The sequence below is a fragment of the Vanessa cardui genome, chromosome 16 (genome assembly GCF_905220365.1).
Source record: "Vanessa cardui chromosome 16, ilVanCard2.1, whole genome shotgun sequence".
NCBI classification, from domain to species: Eukaryota; Metazoa; Arthropoda; class Insecta; order Lepidoptera; family Nymphalidae; genus Vanessa; species Vanessa cardui.
Window position 1 is genome coordinate 11406492 of NC_061138.1, and position 16993 is coordinate 11423484.

The 16993-nt window shown below is 38.0% G+C and overlaps 1 protein-coding gene across 3 annotated transcripts in view; it reads left to right on the forward strand.

Moving 5' to 3' along the window:
* The window catches only part of LOC124536538 (calcium-transporting ATPase type 2C member 1), a 44090-nt gene extending 27355 nt beyond the window's left edge, over nt 1-16735 (forward strand). For all 3 annotated transcript variants that reach the window (XM_047113105.1, XM_047113104.1, XM_047113106.1), the window contains exons 7-19: nt 307-438; nt 1199-1365; nt 2266-2411; nt 2885-3087; nt 3535-3714; nt 5267-5364; nt 5559-5646; nt 5885-6014; nt 6406-6575; nt 8557-8720; nt 9713-9846; nt 10814-10917; nt 11234-16735. In XM_047113105.1, the coding sequence (XP_046969061.1) occupies nt 307-438; nt 1199-1365; nt 2266-2411; nt 2885-3087; nt 3535-3714; nt 5267-5364; nt 5559-5646; nt 5885-6014; nt 6406-6575; nt 8557-8720; nt 9713-9846; nt 10814-10917; nt 11234-11370 (1853 nt within the window). In that variant the 3' untranslated portion in view covers nt 11371-16735. The remainder of the gene's footprint in view (nt 1-306; nt 439-1198; nt 1366-2265; nt 2412-2884; nt 3088-3534; nt 3715-5266; nt 5365-5558; nt 5647-5884; nt 6015-6405; nt 6576-8556; nt 8721-9712; nt 9847-10813; nt 10918-11233) is intronic.
* The last annotated feature ends 258 nt before the right edge of the window (nt 16736-16993 follow it).

A 16993-nucleotide genomic window follows, 5' to 3' on the forward strand; every position in this document is an offset into this window, starting at 1 on the left:
ATTCGCAAAAAAATTGTATAATCGAGATATTTCGACATTAAATCAACGAAATGTCATGACAACATGACAATTCACCGGGCGGCCATGTTTGATATTTACGGATGCGTTCTGAAAGCTATATTAAACAACCTTTTTAAAATACTATGAAGTTATAGTAAAGTATAAACCTCAATTATTTAGTTTCATTTACATCACCCGAGCCAACCTTTTTCATCTAGTATGATTATGGTTTAGTAATTTCAAACTAATACTGAGTGTTCTCTGTTTAATCAGCTATATCTTAAAATGGCGTGTATATTTTCGCAGGCTTACCGATCGTCGTGACGGTGACGTTAGCGTTGGGCGTGATGCGTATGGCGAAGAGAAATGCCATCGTGAAGAAGCTTCCCACCGTGGAGACGCTCGGCTGTGTCAACGTCATATGCAGTGATAAAACTGGTAAGTTGCCTAATATTATATTGGACATAACAATGACGTCCGAAGATATGACGGCCGGTAAACGTGGTCACATAGTATGATCGCAATTATAATCTGTATTAATGTTATAAATGTTAAAGTAACTCTATCTGTCTTTTTGTCTGTCGCTTTGAACCGAATTTGATGAAATTTGGTACGAAGCCAATTTGAACACCAATAAAATACATAGGATACTTATTTTGCCTAACATATGACAATCAACACTCTTAAACACTCATATAATTGTTTTAAAATTTTGGTATTATGGAAAGATTGCATTTATTTCGTTTACAAATTATCCCTACGATAGTAAATAATAATATCGTATTAATTTAATTCCTTTATTTATATTGTAATAATAAAATCAAACGTTGTTAGGACTGTTAACTTAACATTTATTTGCATAAAAGTATGGTAATATATATTTAAAATCAATACAAACTTTATTCAAGTAGGCTTTTATAAGCACTTTTGAATCGCCATTTTACAATTAAGTGAAGCTACCACCGGTTCGGAAAGTAGATTCTACCGAGAAGAACCGGCAAGAAACTCAGTAGTTAGAGTAACTACTGAGTTTCTTGCCGGTTTTTAACATTTAAAAAATACAAAGTCATGTTAATTAAATACAATTATTTAAATTAATGTATCCTGCTTGGAAGTCAACAGGTATTAACTCCACGCTTTTTATCATCTATAAAATCTGTATCATTTATAAAAATATATTCTCATTGTTTAACTTTAGGCACATTAACAAAGAACGAAATGACGGTGACCACACTGTCGACATCTGGCGGTCACATAGCGGAGGTGACGGGGGCGGGCTACAGCGCGAGGGGGGAGATACAGCTCCGGGCTTACAAGGGCAGGGACCTCGACGTGGCCCGGATGGGGGTCACCAGCATGCTTGAGGTAAGCTGCTTGAAATTGTACGAGTGTATGATCATTATTTATTTTAGTATTGGAATTGTCTCAGGCCCATAAGTTTTGCTACGAGAAGTACTTAGATGCTAATAAGTCGAAGGAATAAAGTTAAACAAGTGTTCGCTCGCGTATTTCAAAATCTGGGACAGATTTAGTTTTGATTGATTTTATTTAATTGTAAAATGATGAAACCTTTTTTAAATGATGATATTATTAATGCCAAATATATAAGATTCTCTACAACCGATAGTAAGTTTTTTCCCATCTCTAAAATTAATTATTTATGAAATTGTAATAATTTAATAAATTGCAATCAATAAGTCTCTTCATTCAATAGGACAGATTTAGTTTGGATTGATTTCATTTCATTGTAAACTGACAAAACCTTTTTCAAAATATAAAATTACTAATTAAAACTACATAAGTTTATCTACAATCGACAGTAAATTTTTTCTACTCTCTTAAATTAATTATTTATGAAATTGTAATAATTTAATGAATTGCAATCGAGAAGTTTCTTCAATTTTACAACCACAGCTTTACCTCTTTAATAAGACCATAACCGATGTTTTTCGTGCAGACATCGTCTCTGTGTCACTGGAACAAAAATTGGCTTACGCCATTCAATATAATAATAATAATTTATTCTTTCCTACATTACAGACATTACAGTTTAAACGTATCTTAATAATAAGTACAATTGTGTGTAGGAGACAGGAGCGCAAACTAGGTTGCCCTTTGCTAAGGGTCTCCTGGCTACATCTCTAGGATATCAACTATTTGTTATATAAATTAACATGTAATATGAAAAAGACCAAACATGATATAGACATTGTAAATTATTAAAAAATCATTTCCCTCTTATTTAACTAACTTTTAACGCTCCAGGTTGGAGTGTTATGCAATAATGCGACAATCCGTGACGACGTGCTGTACGGTCAACCGACAGAGGGCGCCCTACTGGCGTGCGCATTGAAGAACAACATGCACGACTTCAGAGAACAGTACACAAGGCTCAATGAAATACCTTTTAGGTGAGGTTATACTCGTGTTATATATTCATGATTGACCCTTAATATACCACTGCTGGGTTCAAACCTCAAATAAGGTTAGCAACTTTTATTTGTCAGAATTTCTTTGGATACGTGCAGGCTTCCTCACAATGATTTCCATCACCGTCGAATACGATATGAATTTATAGTGACAAAGTACTGTTCTCTCGTTGGCCAAAAAGTCTTAAAAATAGCCTCAAAAATACTCACAAAAATATAATAAGAATAAGATAAAGTTAGGAAAAATTAGGCTCAACTAAAACATACATAGTTATTATAACAATAAACTTTAATAAGTCGTGTTAACACGAATACAACAATATGTATATAACTTTTGTGTATGAGTTCGTATATAGATTAAATAATTTAATTAAAAAGGTGTTTATAGCATGATATATCCGTTAGCATGTTGCGCCAAAAGTACATCAATTAATGAATTACATATCTATCTTTAGTTCAGAGACCAAGATGATGGTCGTGAAATGTGCACCGAAGTACCACGACGGAAGGGTAGCGGAGGAAGTGTTCGTGAAGGGTGCCATAGAGAAGTTGCTGCCGCTCTGCACCAACTACATCGACAGCGCGGGGAACTGCGTGCCCATGACCAAGGAGAAGCAGGCTGACTTCCTCAACGAGGCCTACAACATCGGAAGGATGGGTGAGATTCACTTATTGAGAATACCTATCATATATAATATGTTTAATAACGTGTTCAAACATGCGCATGCAAATCTCATTATTCGGCTAACACAATTTTCAAAAATATATAGGAAGAAAAAAATAAAATAAAAAAAGAAACAAAACATACTATAAGGGAAATATATATAATTAAAATAGTAAATCTTCTTTTATTTCTGCTAATAGTATTTCAGTGTTTTTGTTTTTGTTAAAACGATGAGGCACAAGGAAATAATATTCCAAGATTAGCAGTATTCTAACAGCTATCGACCAGGTTTATTAATTAACAGTGTCAACACTTTCATCTGGCCATTTGCCTTCCTTGTGAATAGAAAAGAAATCTTCTATTCACCCTCCCACAAGTGTAAGGAGTTATGTCTGACCATTGTTGTCCAACCAATGTTGATGTTGTGTGGTCGTGTCGCAGGGCTGCGTATAATCGCTCTGTGCCGCGGGCGCAGCCTCGACGCGCTCACGTACACGGGCGTGTGCGGCGTGTGCGACCCGCCGCGCGAGTCGGCGCGAGACGCCATCGCCGCGCTGCGCCGCGCACAGGTGCACGTCAAGATGGTGACCGGCGACGCCAGGCCCACCGCGCTCGCCGTCGGTGAGTACGCACGCCGCGCACGCCGCGGTGCACGTCAAGATGGTGACCGGCGACGCCAGGCCCACCGCGCTCGCCGTCGGTGAGTACGCACGCCGCGCACGCCGCGGTGCACGTCAAGATGGTGACCGGCGACGCCAGGCCCACCGCGCTCGCCGTCGGTGAGTACGCACGCCGCGCACGCCGCGGTGCACGTCAAGATGGTGACCGGCGACGCCAGGCCCACCGCGCTCGCCGTCGGTGAGTACGCACGCCGCGCACGCCGCGGTGCACGTCAAGATGGTGACCGGCGACGCCAGGCCCACCGCGCTCGCCGTCGGTGAGTACGCACGCCGCGCACGCCGCGGTGCACGTCAAGATGGTGACCGGCGACGCCAGGCCCACCGCGCTCGCCGTCGGTGAGTACGCACGCCGCGCACGCCGCGGTGCACGTCAAGATGGTGACCGGCGACGCCAGGCCCACCGCGCTCGCCGTCGGTGAGTACGCACGCCGCGCACGCCGCGGTGCACGTCAAGATGGTGACCGGCGACGCCAGGCCCACCGCGCTCGCCGTCGGTGAGTACGCACGCCGCGCACGCCGCGGTGCACGTCAAGATGGTGACCGGCGACGCCAGGCCCACCGCGCTCGCCGTCGGTGAGTACGCACGCCGCGCACGCCGCGGTGCACGTCAAGATGGTGACCGGCGACGCCAGGCCCACCGCGCTCGCCGTCGGTGAGTACGCACGCCGCGCACGCCGCGGTGCACGTCAAGATGGTGACCGGCGACGCCAGGCCCACCGCGCTCGCCGTCGGTGAGTACGCACGCCGCGCACGCCGCGGTGCACGTCAAGATGGTGACCGGCGACGCCAGGCCCACCGCGCTCGCCGTCGGTGAGTACGCACGCCGCGCACGCCGCGGTGCACGTCAAGATGGTGACCGGCGACGCCAGGCCCACCGCGCTCGCCGTCGGTGAGTACGCACGCCGCGCACGCCGCGGTGCACGTCAAGATGGTGACCGGCGACGCCAGGCCCACCGCGCTCGCCGTCGGTGAGTACGCACGCCGCGCACGCCGCGGTGCACGTCAAGATGGTGACCGGCGACGCCAGGCCCACCGCGCTCGCCGTCGGTGAGTACGCACGCCGCGCACGCCGCGGTGCACGTCAAGATGGTGACCGGCGACGCCAGGCCCACCGCGCTCGCCGTCGGTGAGTACGCACGCCGCGCACGCCGCGGTGCACGTCAAGATGGTGACCGGCGACGCCAGGCCCACCGCGCTCGCCGTCGGTGAGTACGCACGCCGCGCACGCCGCGGTGCACGTCAAGATGGTGACCGGCGACGCCAGGCCCACCGCGCTCGCCGTCGGTGAGTACGCACGCCAGAGGACGCCGCGCACGTTACGTTGGTGACCAGTCTAGGCTAAACCTTCCAAATAACTCAATATTCATTGATGAAAACTATTCAGGCACATATACAAAGCGAAAGAGACCTTTACTTTGGTAGGAGACATCAGTTATATGTTAAAATATATTGTATTTTCTACAAAAGGATAATCAATATTATATTTATTTCAGCTCAAATGGTTGGACTCGATGTGTTACATTCACAATCTCTCTCCGGGGACCAGATGGACAGCATGTCTGACGACGAACTGGATGCCATCATTGATTCGGTCAGTTTTGCCGTTAAGAACCTTTCAATTTGTTTTAATATGTAAATCATGTGACAATAAATACTCCTTTCCACTGCAAAATTAATCTATATTAATGTCCTGAACACATACAATTTTAGAGTTTTCATTTGAAATGGAAAGTGGGAGTTTTAGCAGTGTTATACATAATTAATACGAATTTATTTTACAAACAGGTAACAGTATTCTACAGGGTGTCCCCGAAACATAAACTGGCAATCGTAAAGTCGCTACAAAGACTTGGCAATATAGTTGGAATGACAGGTGAGTTGACTAACGTCCACCTCCTGTACTATTTTACATCTGAATTGTAATTGGTTAATATCAACCGATGACGCAATAACCGACCAATGAGCGTGCAGTATTTTGTTGGACTGGTGACTTTGTATTTGATCAGAGCTAAGAAACTGCAGGTAGTTAGACTAGGTAGTAATAATATGGGCTGTTATTTTAGATCACTTTATCGTTGAGTAAAGTATATTGAAATATTATTTATTAATAGGTGATGGTGTTAACGACGGCGTGGCGTTAAAGAGAGCGGATATAGGAATCGCTATGGGTCGCAACGGTACTGACGTGTGCAAGGAAGCGGCTGACATGATCCTTGTTGACGATGACTTCGCCACCATCATGTAAGTACTAGACATATCCCCACAATTACTAGACAATTCACACAAAGGGCAACGGCAATTATATAATGATATATTTGTTCGATTTCATAGAGACACGTGATTAAAGATGGAATTTGTTTAGAATCAGATTATAACGGTAGGAAGGCAAATGCAATTTGATAAGTGGTTCTCTTGGTCTGAGATTGACATTTAAAAAAATATTAACCATTATTCAAAATTATATATCAGTCAATTTTAAAATTGGAGATGATAAATCTCTGCCTATCTCTGTTCAATTAGTGTAATTAAACAGAGATAGGTAGAGATAGGTTTAGTTATTTATATATGTCTATTTCGCCATGCAGGTTGGTGGCTTTTTCGATTTGTAATTAAATTGACCCCCCCCCCACAGATCCGCCATCGAGGAGGGCAAGTGCATCTTCTACAACATCCGAAACTTCGTCCGCTTCCAGCTGTCGACGTCAATCGCGGCGCTGTCTCTGGTGGCGCTCGCCACGCTGCTGGGCGTGCCCAACCCTCTCAACGCCATGCAGATACTTTGGATCAACATCATCATGGACGGTAAGACCCCTGGCGATTGTATTTTTTATTCATAAAATAGGTATGATGACAGTAATTGAAACTTGTATTATAGAATACTAAACATCTATTTATCGTTTCGTTAAGAGCGGGATTGATAATTTTTTTGATAACATAAAACTACGAATTTCGAATGTTCGCCATATTATGTTAAACACCAATCACAACGAATGACGTCACCTTTGAATACAAGTGTATTCTGAGGCATAGATAATTATACTACTGCACTACTCAACCGTGACGTAATTAGCGACGCCATGACACTGGCTTGTGTTTTGGTGCGAATTTTAAATCTAAAAACTAAAACGTCTTTTTTTCCTATTAAAACTTAACTGAATCCAAAAATATCATATTGATTGTAAATAAAGTATGTTTTCGAACATTATAGGATAGTTTTTCAGAATGTGTAATGCCTATTATTAAGAACTGTAAATGTCTCCTCGTTAGCTTGTACGGATCGTAAGATGTATTCGCTAGTATTTTGAAGTTGGCGATGTTATTATCGTGCCTAGCCCAGCCTACACGAGATTGATGGTCTTGTATTCTATAATAGTCCAGCCGTGTACAAATATGGTGTGGGTATACGGATGATATATAGTTACCACATATTCGTACACCAAGGGGTGATACTGGGTACTGTTGATATTACTACAGTGTCGATATCAAGGTCGATATTCCAGCTGTGTACAAATATGATACGGGTATACGGAGGATATATAGTTACCACAGTAAGGGGTGATACTGGGTGCTGTTGATATTACTACAGTACCAGTATCAAGGTGCGGTGCTGAGTAATGGGTGTTTCACAGCATATTCGTACAGTAAGGGGTGATACTGGGTGCTGTTGATATTACTAGTGTCGATATCATATGGTGCTGAGTAATGGGTGTTTCACAGCATATTCGTACAGTAAGGGGTAATACTGGGTGCTGTTGATGTAACTACAGTGTCGATATCAAGGTCGATATTCCAGCTGTGTACAGATATGATACGGGTATACGGAGGATATATAGTCACTACATATTCGTACAGTAAGGGGTGATACTGGGTGCTGTTGATGTTACTACAGTGTCGATATCAAGGTCGATATTCCAGCTGTGTACAAATATGATACGGGTATACGGAGGATATATAGTTACCACATATTCGTACACCAAGGGCTGATATTGAGTGCTGTTGATATTACTACAGTGTCGATATCAAGGTCGATATTCCAGCTGTGTACAAATATGATACGGGTATACGGAGGATATATAGTCACTACATATTCGTACAGTAAGGGGTGATACTGGGTGCTGTTGATGTTACTACAGTGTCGATATCAAGGTCGATATTCTAGCTGTGTACAAATATGATACGGGTATACGGAGGATATATAGTTACCACATATTCGTACACCAAGGGCTGATATTGAGTGCTGTTGATATTACTACAGTGTCGATATCAAGGTCGATATTCCAGCTGTGTACAAATATGATACGGGTATACGGATGATATATAGTCACTACATATTCGTACAGTAAGGGTTGATACTGGGTGCTGTTGATATTACTACAGTGTCGATATCAAGGTCGATATTCCAGCTGTGTACAAATATGATACGGGTATACGGAGGATATATAGTTACCACAGTAAGGGGTGATACTGGGTACTGTTGATATTACTACAGTGTCGATATCAAGGTCGATATTCCAGCTGTATACAAATATCATACGGGTATACGGAGGATATATAGTCACTACATATTCGTACACCAAGGGTTGATAGCGAGTACTGTTGATATTACTGACAGTACCAGTATTAAGGTGCGGTGCTGAGTGATGGGTGTTTCACAGCATATTCGTACACTAAGGAGTGATACTGGGTGCTGTTGATATTACTACAGTGTCGATATCATATGGTGCTGAGTGATGGGTTGACAGTACCAGTATCAAGGTGCGGTGCTGAGTGATGGGTGTTCCAGGTCCGCCGGCGCAGTCCCTGGGCGTGGAGCCGGTTGACCGCTCGGTGCTGCGGCGGCGGCCGCGCGACACGGCGCGCCGCATCATCTCGCGCGCGCTTCTTCTGTCCGTGCTGCTCTCCGCCGCCGTCATCATCGCCGGCACGCTCTGGGTCTTCAACCGAGAGGTAACACACGCACTCACACAACACACCCACAAATTAACACTCACTGGGCATAATGTTGTCTTAAATTTTCGCGATTATTACACATTTAAATAAAACTAACTATAACTGATGAATCGCGTATATTAATTATTTTTTAATTTTTAAACATCCCGATGTTTCGAGCACTTTGCAGTGTTCTAGTCACGGGTAGACTAAGATGACATTTGTCTATTTGAAGAACAAAGGAAATTCTAGGAACGAATCTGTGTTCTCTGAATGATACGCGAGGCTATTGAAATTCAAAAACATCCGAACTTCAATAGAGAAGATGGTTGGAGACTTTCTAACACCTGGGATCCACTTATTAAAAATTTAAAATCCCAAATCCAACAGACTGCAAGACCTAAAGATACAGTTAGTGCCTTCTGCGTGCAACCGGAACGTTACTCAAGATATCAATTGAGAAATCGTTGGCGGTAGTTGTTAATAATATTTCCTTTGTTCTTCAAATAGACAAGTGTCATCTTTGTCTACCCGTGACCACGAACGCTGCAAAGTGCTCGAAACGTCGGGATATTTAAAAATTAAAAAATGATTAATATACGCGATTCATCCCTTATAATTAGTTTTACTCACTGGGCATGTCATCTTGATGGCTCATTTTTTGTGGGGTTCATCTGTTTAGGGAAAGAAATACTAAATTAAAAATTGAAAAATAATAATTGCATTGTGGTACTTCTATAGTGGAATGGGCATATAACTTGTGTAACCCTTATACTATTTTGTTTTAAGAATACGTACTTAGTGTGTATCTTTAGCTGGAGACTCTTATATGAAATAAATAAATAAAAGACTAAAAATGTGTCAAAGTGTAAAGAAGAATCAAAACATATCATGTAATAACTAAATGAAAAAAAAAAAAATTAAATAATATTTAGTTATACAATTCTTGAATGTCAATAAGTGATACAATTCTTGAATGCGGTCTAACCGGGCTTTATTGGCCATTCCAGATGTCCGACAACAAGATAACGCCGCGCGACACGACGATGACGTTCACGTGCTTTGTGCTTTTCGACATGTTCAATGCGCTGTCGTGTCGCTCGCAAACCAAATCGATCTTTCAAATCGGATTCTTTTCTAACAAGTCAGTATATCTTATTTTTTTATATAATTTATTCTGGACGTTTGAAATTAATATCTTGCAAGTACTATGTGTACTATGAGCTGAGATGGCCCGCGTACATCTTATGATATTGCGGGTTCAAACCCAGGCAAGCACCGCTATATATATGTGCTTAATTTGTGTTTATAATTCATCTCGTGCTCGGCGGTGAAGGAAAACATCGTGAGGAAACCTGCATGTGTCTAATTTGATCGAAATTCTGCCACATGTGCATTCCACCAACCCGCATTGGAACAGCGCGGTGGAATATGTTCCAAACCCTCTCCTTAATGGAAGAGGAGGCCTTATCTCAGCAGTGGGAAATGTACAGGCTGTTACTTTACTTTACTTTAAGTACTATGTTCAAAGTAGTTTTTCAAATAAATTGTTATTATTATTATATCCATTTCGGAAAGCAGCATCCTCCAAGTGAAAAAGGCAGTAGGAAACGATAGGAAACTCGTAATTGCTCTTTGCAAAGAAACAGATTTACAATGCTGTTGACAATTATTGTTAAAGCTATATGATGAAACCCAAGACCAGTACCGAAAACCTATGTTATTTACATTGCTACTCGGTACCAATACCAAAGTATATCATCCAACAAATGTACATTTAATATAAAGATAATTTATTTAATAGTATAATAAATAATTTAAAAGAAATCGTTTTTTTTTTATTTATGGTATAGGTTGGCGGACGAGCATATAGGCCACCTGATGGAAAGTGGTCACCATCACCCATAGACAATGTTATTTAAAATGTATTATTATGTTATTTATTATGTTACAATAGTGTTGTTAAAATAGTAATACTCTACTTTAAAATGTATACCACAGGTATATTACAGTGAATTAATTTTAATGCATACAATTACTGGGTGGTGAGATAATTTGTATATAAAATTATGTTTAAAAAATATATCATTAAGATTTTAATATTTTTTCAGGATGTTCTTGATAGCAGTGACTCTAAGTCTTGTGGGACAGATGTTGGTTATCTACTTCCCACCGTTACAGAGGGTGTTCCAAACGGAAGCGCTTACTGGACACGGTATTATAATTGTTTTTTTAATTATGAACAAGTTTTTTTTAATTGTAACTTAATGCAAGATCACATCTCTTAGCTATATTAGCTAAATGTAGTTCTGTGTTGTGCGAGCATAAAAAAGTAGTATCAGTTATGGGGAAAGAGGGGTTAAAAACGGCTCTGTAAACAAAATGGATTGCGAGTTACGTTCCTTAAAATTCTATCAGGATTTTTTTACGTCATTACAAAGAAATTGTGACAATTTGTATCGTATGTTCATGAAACCATCAAATTTTTAAAATGAAAAAAAAAAATGTTAACATATATATCTTCTTTTCAGATCTCATATTCCTAGTCTGCCTGACATCGAGCGTGTTTATCGTGAGCGAGGTCAAGAAACTCATCGAGCGAACACTGAAGAAGCGTTCGTTCGGAAAGTTCGCGACGAAGCCGCACGACGCCCTGGATTTTGTATGACACGAGTCCGAGAGGAAGACTCAGTAGGCGCCGCTGGGCCGCGCCACTGCGCCCCCCCGCGCCACGCGAGTTTAGTGGCCGCGCACTGCGAGGACGCAAGCGGCGCCAGTGCGGACGCGCGAGTGTGTTTATGTGACAAAATGCGGCGCGGCGTATGCGAGGTGAGCGCGGGCGCGGGCGGCGGAAGCGGAAGCGGAAGCGGAAGCGGCAGCGGGCGCGGGCGCGGACGCTCGTGCGTGTTCAGCGACAACTGCCGCTGCGGCGAGGCTTCGCGCTCGGCGCCCTTCGCGATATACGACGGCAAAATCGATATTCCGTTTTAACTCTAACGGGACCGCGTCGCAGTATTTTTTGTTTAGTAGCAAATTTTATTTTATATACTTATAGGGTACTAGACTAAGCGGAATCTTGGAATGTAACTTTATTTTTTATTAGTTACGCTCACTGATATTAATGTTGTTAGTTAGTTTGATTACAATTTTTGTGAGTTATTTATTTTGATTGTGTTTGTTGTTAGATCAACGCGAGATCTAACGAGACCAGTTTCGTAGAGATAAAAAATATTGTTTCTAATATAAAAAGAATGTCAAACATTTTTTTTAAGATTCAGTTGTATTGTCAGTTTAATAATTAGTACAGATCTTAACGAATAGTGTAATTCAATATTTTTTCTATAACTTTTACACTTTTACTTTTTGTTTTTTTTTTTTTATAAAGTACAAGAATTTTTAATTTCTTTTATTTTTTATTTCCAACCATAGACACTTTTCAATGGTATTTATGTATTTATTATTAAGTCTCTGTATTTTCATCTTTTTAGTGTTAGAAAAGTGTGGGGATGTTAGTTGTAAAGAGAAGTAGGCATTAATGGTACTTGATCAACTTATTTCTTTCTACATTAAGCGTCATAATTAATTCTTATTAAAATAAATTAGCCTAAAAGGTTGGAATTAAACTCCATAAATCAATAAATAATAATCAACAATTGGAATAAATGTTTTTGTACTATGAATGCGGTGAAAGTATAATAGGATTGTAATAATGTTTTGAAATAAAAATAATGAATTAAAATTATTCTAGAAAATATAGTGATTATAAATAAAATATTTTGATCACGAATTTAAATTTAGAATCCAGTTTTCCTAATTTAACGGTCGGTTAATAAAAACTGTTCTGCCGTCTAAAGGAATATATCGGTCATATATATTTATGTCTGAGGTAAACAGATAGATTTCCTAAGATTTCCAAAACTAAAATTAATTACCTTTGATATTGTGTAGCGCTTATATCTTGATACACATAGTCATATGGTAATCTTTGTTACGTATAACAGGCAATGATTATCTTGAATGAAATTTTCTTCATTAATATAATATAATGCTTAAAAATGTTATTAGAAATTTTTTTGTAGCAATTATGTTGTCTATGATCTAGCCTTAGCATAGACAAATTGTAGTGAACTTTTAAAAAAATTATGACATCTCTTGATACTTGATGTTGAACATATATAAAACGGCAGTTTAGGTTTTATACTGGTAATGTAAGGTTGTATCAAGTTGTTGTGGGCTGTGATAGTAATGTTTTTTTTTTATTTTCATATAGTTTTCGCGTTTTATTTCGATGAAAACTGATTAAAAACTTCATACTATATTTCCGTCTCGTTAGTGATTTTAGAGTTTACATTAAGATTAATTGTTGTATCTCGAGTTTGTGTTATTATGAATTTAGATTTATAGTGTCGCAGTATTGTCTTTGCTTCTGGTATAGTTTAAAAAAAAAACAAAAAAAATAACATTGGTAATTTTTTTGCAATCTCTATATATATAGACATAATAATGTCACAAGTGAATGTATATGCTTGTGGTATTGTTATGAGAATATATAATTTTATCATATAATTATCTTGTAGACATTACCATCTGTCTGTGTAACTTCTGTGTGTATTTTCTATGAAAAAAAAAATCTGAGTTAATATTCACGGCTAAATGTATTATAGGATATGCTTACTCTACAATTCTGAGTCATAACAGTATTGTTTACCATTATATAAATAATCTATATTCAGAAAATAAAACTACAGTCCATTCTACGTCGAACTAATAGGGATCAAAGTACTCGCATCTCATTGGCGGAATGCTTGTAAGAAAAAGATTTCAGCCAATGGCAATCACGCGTTGACCAATGAGCTAGAGAGAAAATTCTTAAACAAAGACTTTTAAACATTCTAATTTTTCATAATATTTGCGCTTGAAATTAAAGCTTTGATTGTTTTGATGTTTGAAATGTGTTAGATACTTTTAAATATTAGTATTTGCGAGGAACCTAAGGGTGATAATGCATAATAAACTTTCCAACTAGACGTAAAGAGTCACCTTGAATAATTACTAGCTACTAAAATCTTCAGATTGAGAAATTAATTTTATTAAATACTAATAATATTCTATAGTGATTATCCATTATAGTTTGTAAATATCTCACCACTAGCAATTATTCCAAATTCTTCCTCTATTCAAAAGAAGCTTTCCTCGTGTGTAATATCCTTATAGAAATATTTCATTAATTACATATATATTACTTATTATTAAATATATATTTATACGTTATAATGTAGTATTTATATACATATGTTATAATTATAAGTATTGTTTAGAAAAAATGTACTTTTGTCGAAGATGTAGATTTTATAATCTTTGATTTTGCACTGTGTCGCTGATAAATACATTTAGGCTTTGAGTGATTTGAGTGAAGTTTGACTGAGTGCAATACTATCGATATGATGCGTTACTCCACGCTTCTGCATGCAATAGTCCTTACTCATAATGATCATACAAAACATATTAAAGTTATTAATTTCGGGATATTTACCATGTATTTAATTGTGTTTTTTTTTCTCCACCGAACAAAAATAAAAAACATGGTAAACAACCCGAAATTAATAAATTTAATAACAAAAATAACCATGTTAATTTCAAATCGTATATACAAAACATAGTCAACCGATTGATTGCAAGATTACATATAAACTTGTCTTTACTTGACTTAACGGTACTTTTTCTAAATTTATCACTCAAATATAGTTTCAATTAGGAGGAATTTTGACTGTGGCATAGTCGAAATTATAATCTGTATTGAATACAACATTGTACTCAAGTGAGTATAATGCTATATTCATATATACTGATGCATGCATCAATAAGTATTGACTGTCAGAAATCATGCATCAGTTCTGAAAGTAACTGTTTAGGTCTCAGATGTGATGATGATGATTGTGATGAATTCATATCGTAGAATCAAATAATCACACATCAATGGTATTGAATACATATGTAACTCTAAAGGTGCACCCTTGTCCTCTTTGTTAAACGTGTTTTGTCAACAGTACACGGTACCGTAGGTAAAACTATATGGGTATAAATCTTCTGTAAGAAATGTATAGAAAAAAATTAGTTATATAAAATCCTCCATTAAAGTAATTTCCACTTGAAAACATTCCGTATTGTTGTAATAACTTTTTGTTTCATATGCATCTGCTAATGATGTAATATAAAAAAAAAAAAAACATTATAAAATCGTTTCGAAATTCGAAATTAAAAATATTATACAATGATAACAATTAACGATTGTGGTTGAAAATAGATATGTGATTATTCAAAAACATTGAAATTTATTTTAAAAGAAACATACTAAGTTTGGGCTGTATTATTTAACGCACGAGCACGCTAAAACGCGACTACTAAAAAAAAAAAAAATTAAACAGTTTTTCTATAGTCTTTAACCGTGTAATGTAATTATTTATTATATCCACTACAAAATAGCTAAAACTCTTCATTGTTTAATCCTTTTTCGCATATAAAAATTAATTAAAAAATATAGCCTTTTCTAAAGTACTTTATGAACAATAACTTCTGAGATTTCTTAAGTATGATATATTTAAATACTTATGGTACTATTAAGATGTAGCGTTTGACTCTCTATACATTATTATATTATCTGTAATGTAGATTATATTTAACAAAAAAAAAATGTTCGTGAATTTTACACACGTACTTGGTACGTCTTTTATAATATTTACTAATCATGTAATAATTTCCATCAGTTAATCTTGAGTGTAATAAAACGGGTATTATTACTTGTATGTTTAACATATAAGTATATATATTATGTATGTATACTTATCTAACAGAAAGTACTGAAAAGCACGCGTTGTAAATACAGTAATAATGAGAATACAATATTCTTAATATTGTATTCGAAAACCGAATTTAAAATAATCTTATTTAAATAGGCTGTTACTAATATTTTTAAATGTCATTTTAATTTTCTATTTCGTCTCATGCATGACCATTTTAACAGAATAATGTAGTAGTATTACAAACAAGATGCAATTAATAAAGTACTACTACTTCTACTACAATACCTGATATGCGAACAATGCTTCCCAATTGTGCTACACTCTCTCACTCTCTCACACACAGACACACACACACATAGACTACATCAGAAACCTGTACACACATTATATGAATACGAAGTGTCAACACTTCTGAATGAAGTGTACGCAGCGTTTAGAATACGAACAAATCAAGCGTTTAACATAAGATTTGCTATAAGGAGCAATTGGGTTGTCCTTATCAAATGTTTTAATAAAAACTTTAGTCTATACTTATATTATAAATGTAAAACGCTGTATGTCTGTCGCTCTTTAACTGCCAAACCACTGAACCGAATTCGATGAAATTTGCTATGAAGCAAATTTTAACCCTAGTAAAGTAAAGTAACAGCCTGTACATTTCCCACTGCTGAGAAAAGGCCTCCTCTTCAATTAAGGAGAGGGTTTGGAACATATTCCACCACGCTGTGCCAATGCGGGTTGGTGGAATGCACATGTGGCAGAATTTCGATGAAGTTAGACACATGCAGGTTTCCTCACTATTTTTCCTTCACCGCCGAGCAAGAGATGAATTCAAAACACAAATTAAGCACATACATATAGTGGTGCTTGCCTGGGTTTGAACCCGCAATAATCGGTTAAGATGCACGCGTTCTAACCACTGGGCCATCTCAGCTCTTGAACCCTAAGTAAGAGCAAAGGCTACTTTTGGACTAACATATGAAAACCAACCCCATAAAACGAGAACGAAACCACGGGCGACAACTAGTATAATATAATTTCAGAACCATTACGCTTTTTAATTCTACCCACATATTATTTTTCAGTATTTGGTAAATAAAATGGATTCAGCGTTTGATGGAAATTGTTACACGGTACGTAACTCTTTTTAAATCTTCATACAATGTGTTTTCATATCTATTAATTAAGATTCAATAGGGAACACTGCGAGAAAATATACTTGTTAGCCATTTATATTGAAACTTGTTTTATTTGTAATATTATTACCAAACGATAACCCTTTTTACCAAGATTGAAATTTCGAATATATGTATGTATGGTTGGTGTAAATGCAGTCAAAATCAAAATCAAAATAAACTTTATTCAAGTAGGCCTTTACAAGCTCTTTTGAATCTTCATTTTACAATTAAGTGAAGCTACCACCGGTTCGGAAAGTAACTCAGTAGTTACTCTTTTTCAACATTTAAAAAATACAAAGTCAAGTTAGTTAAA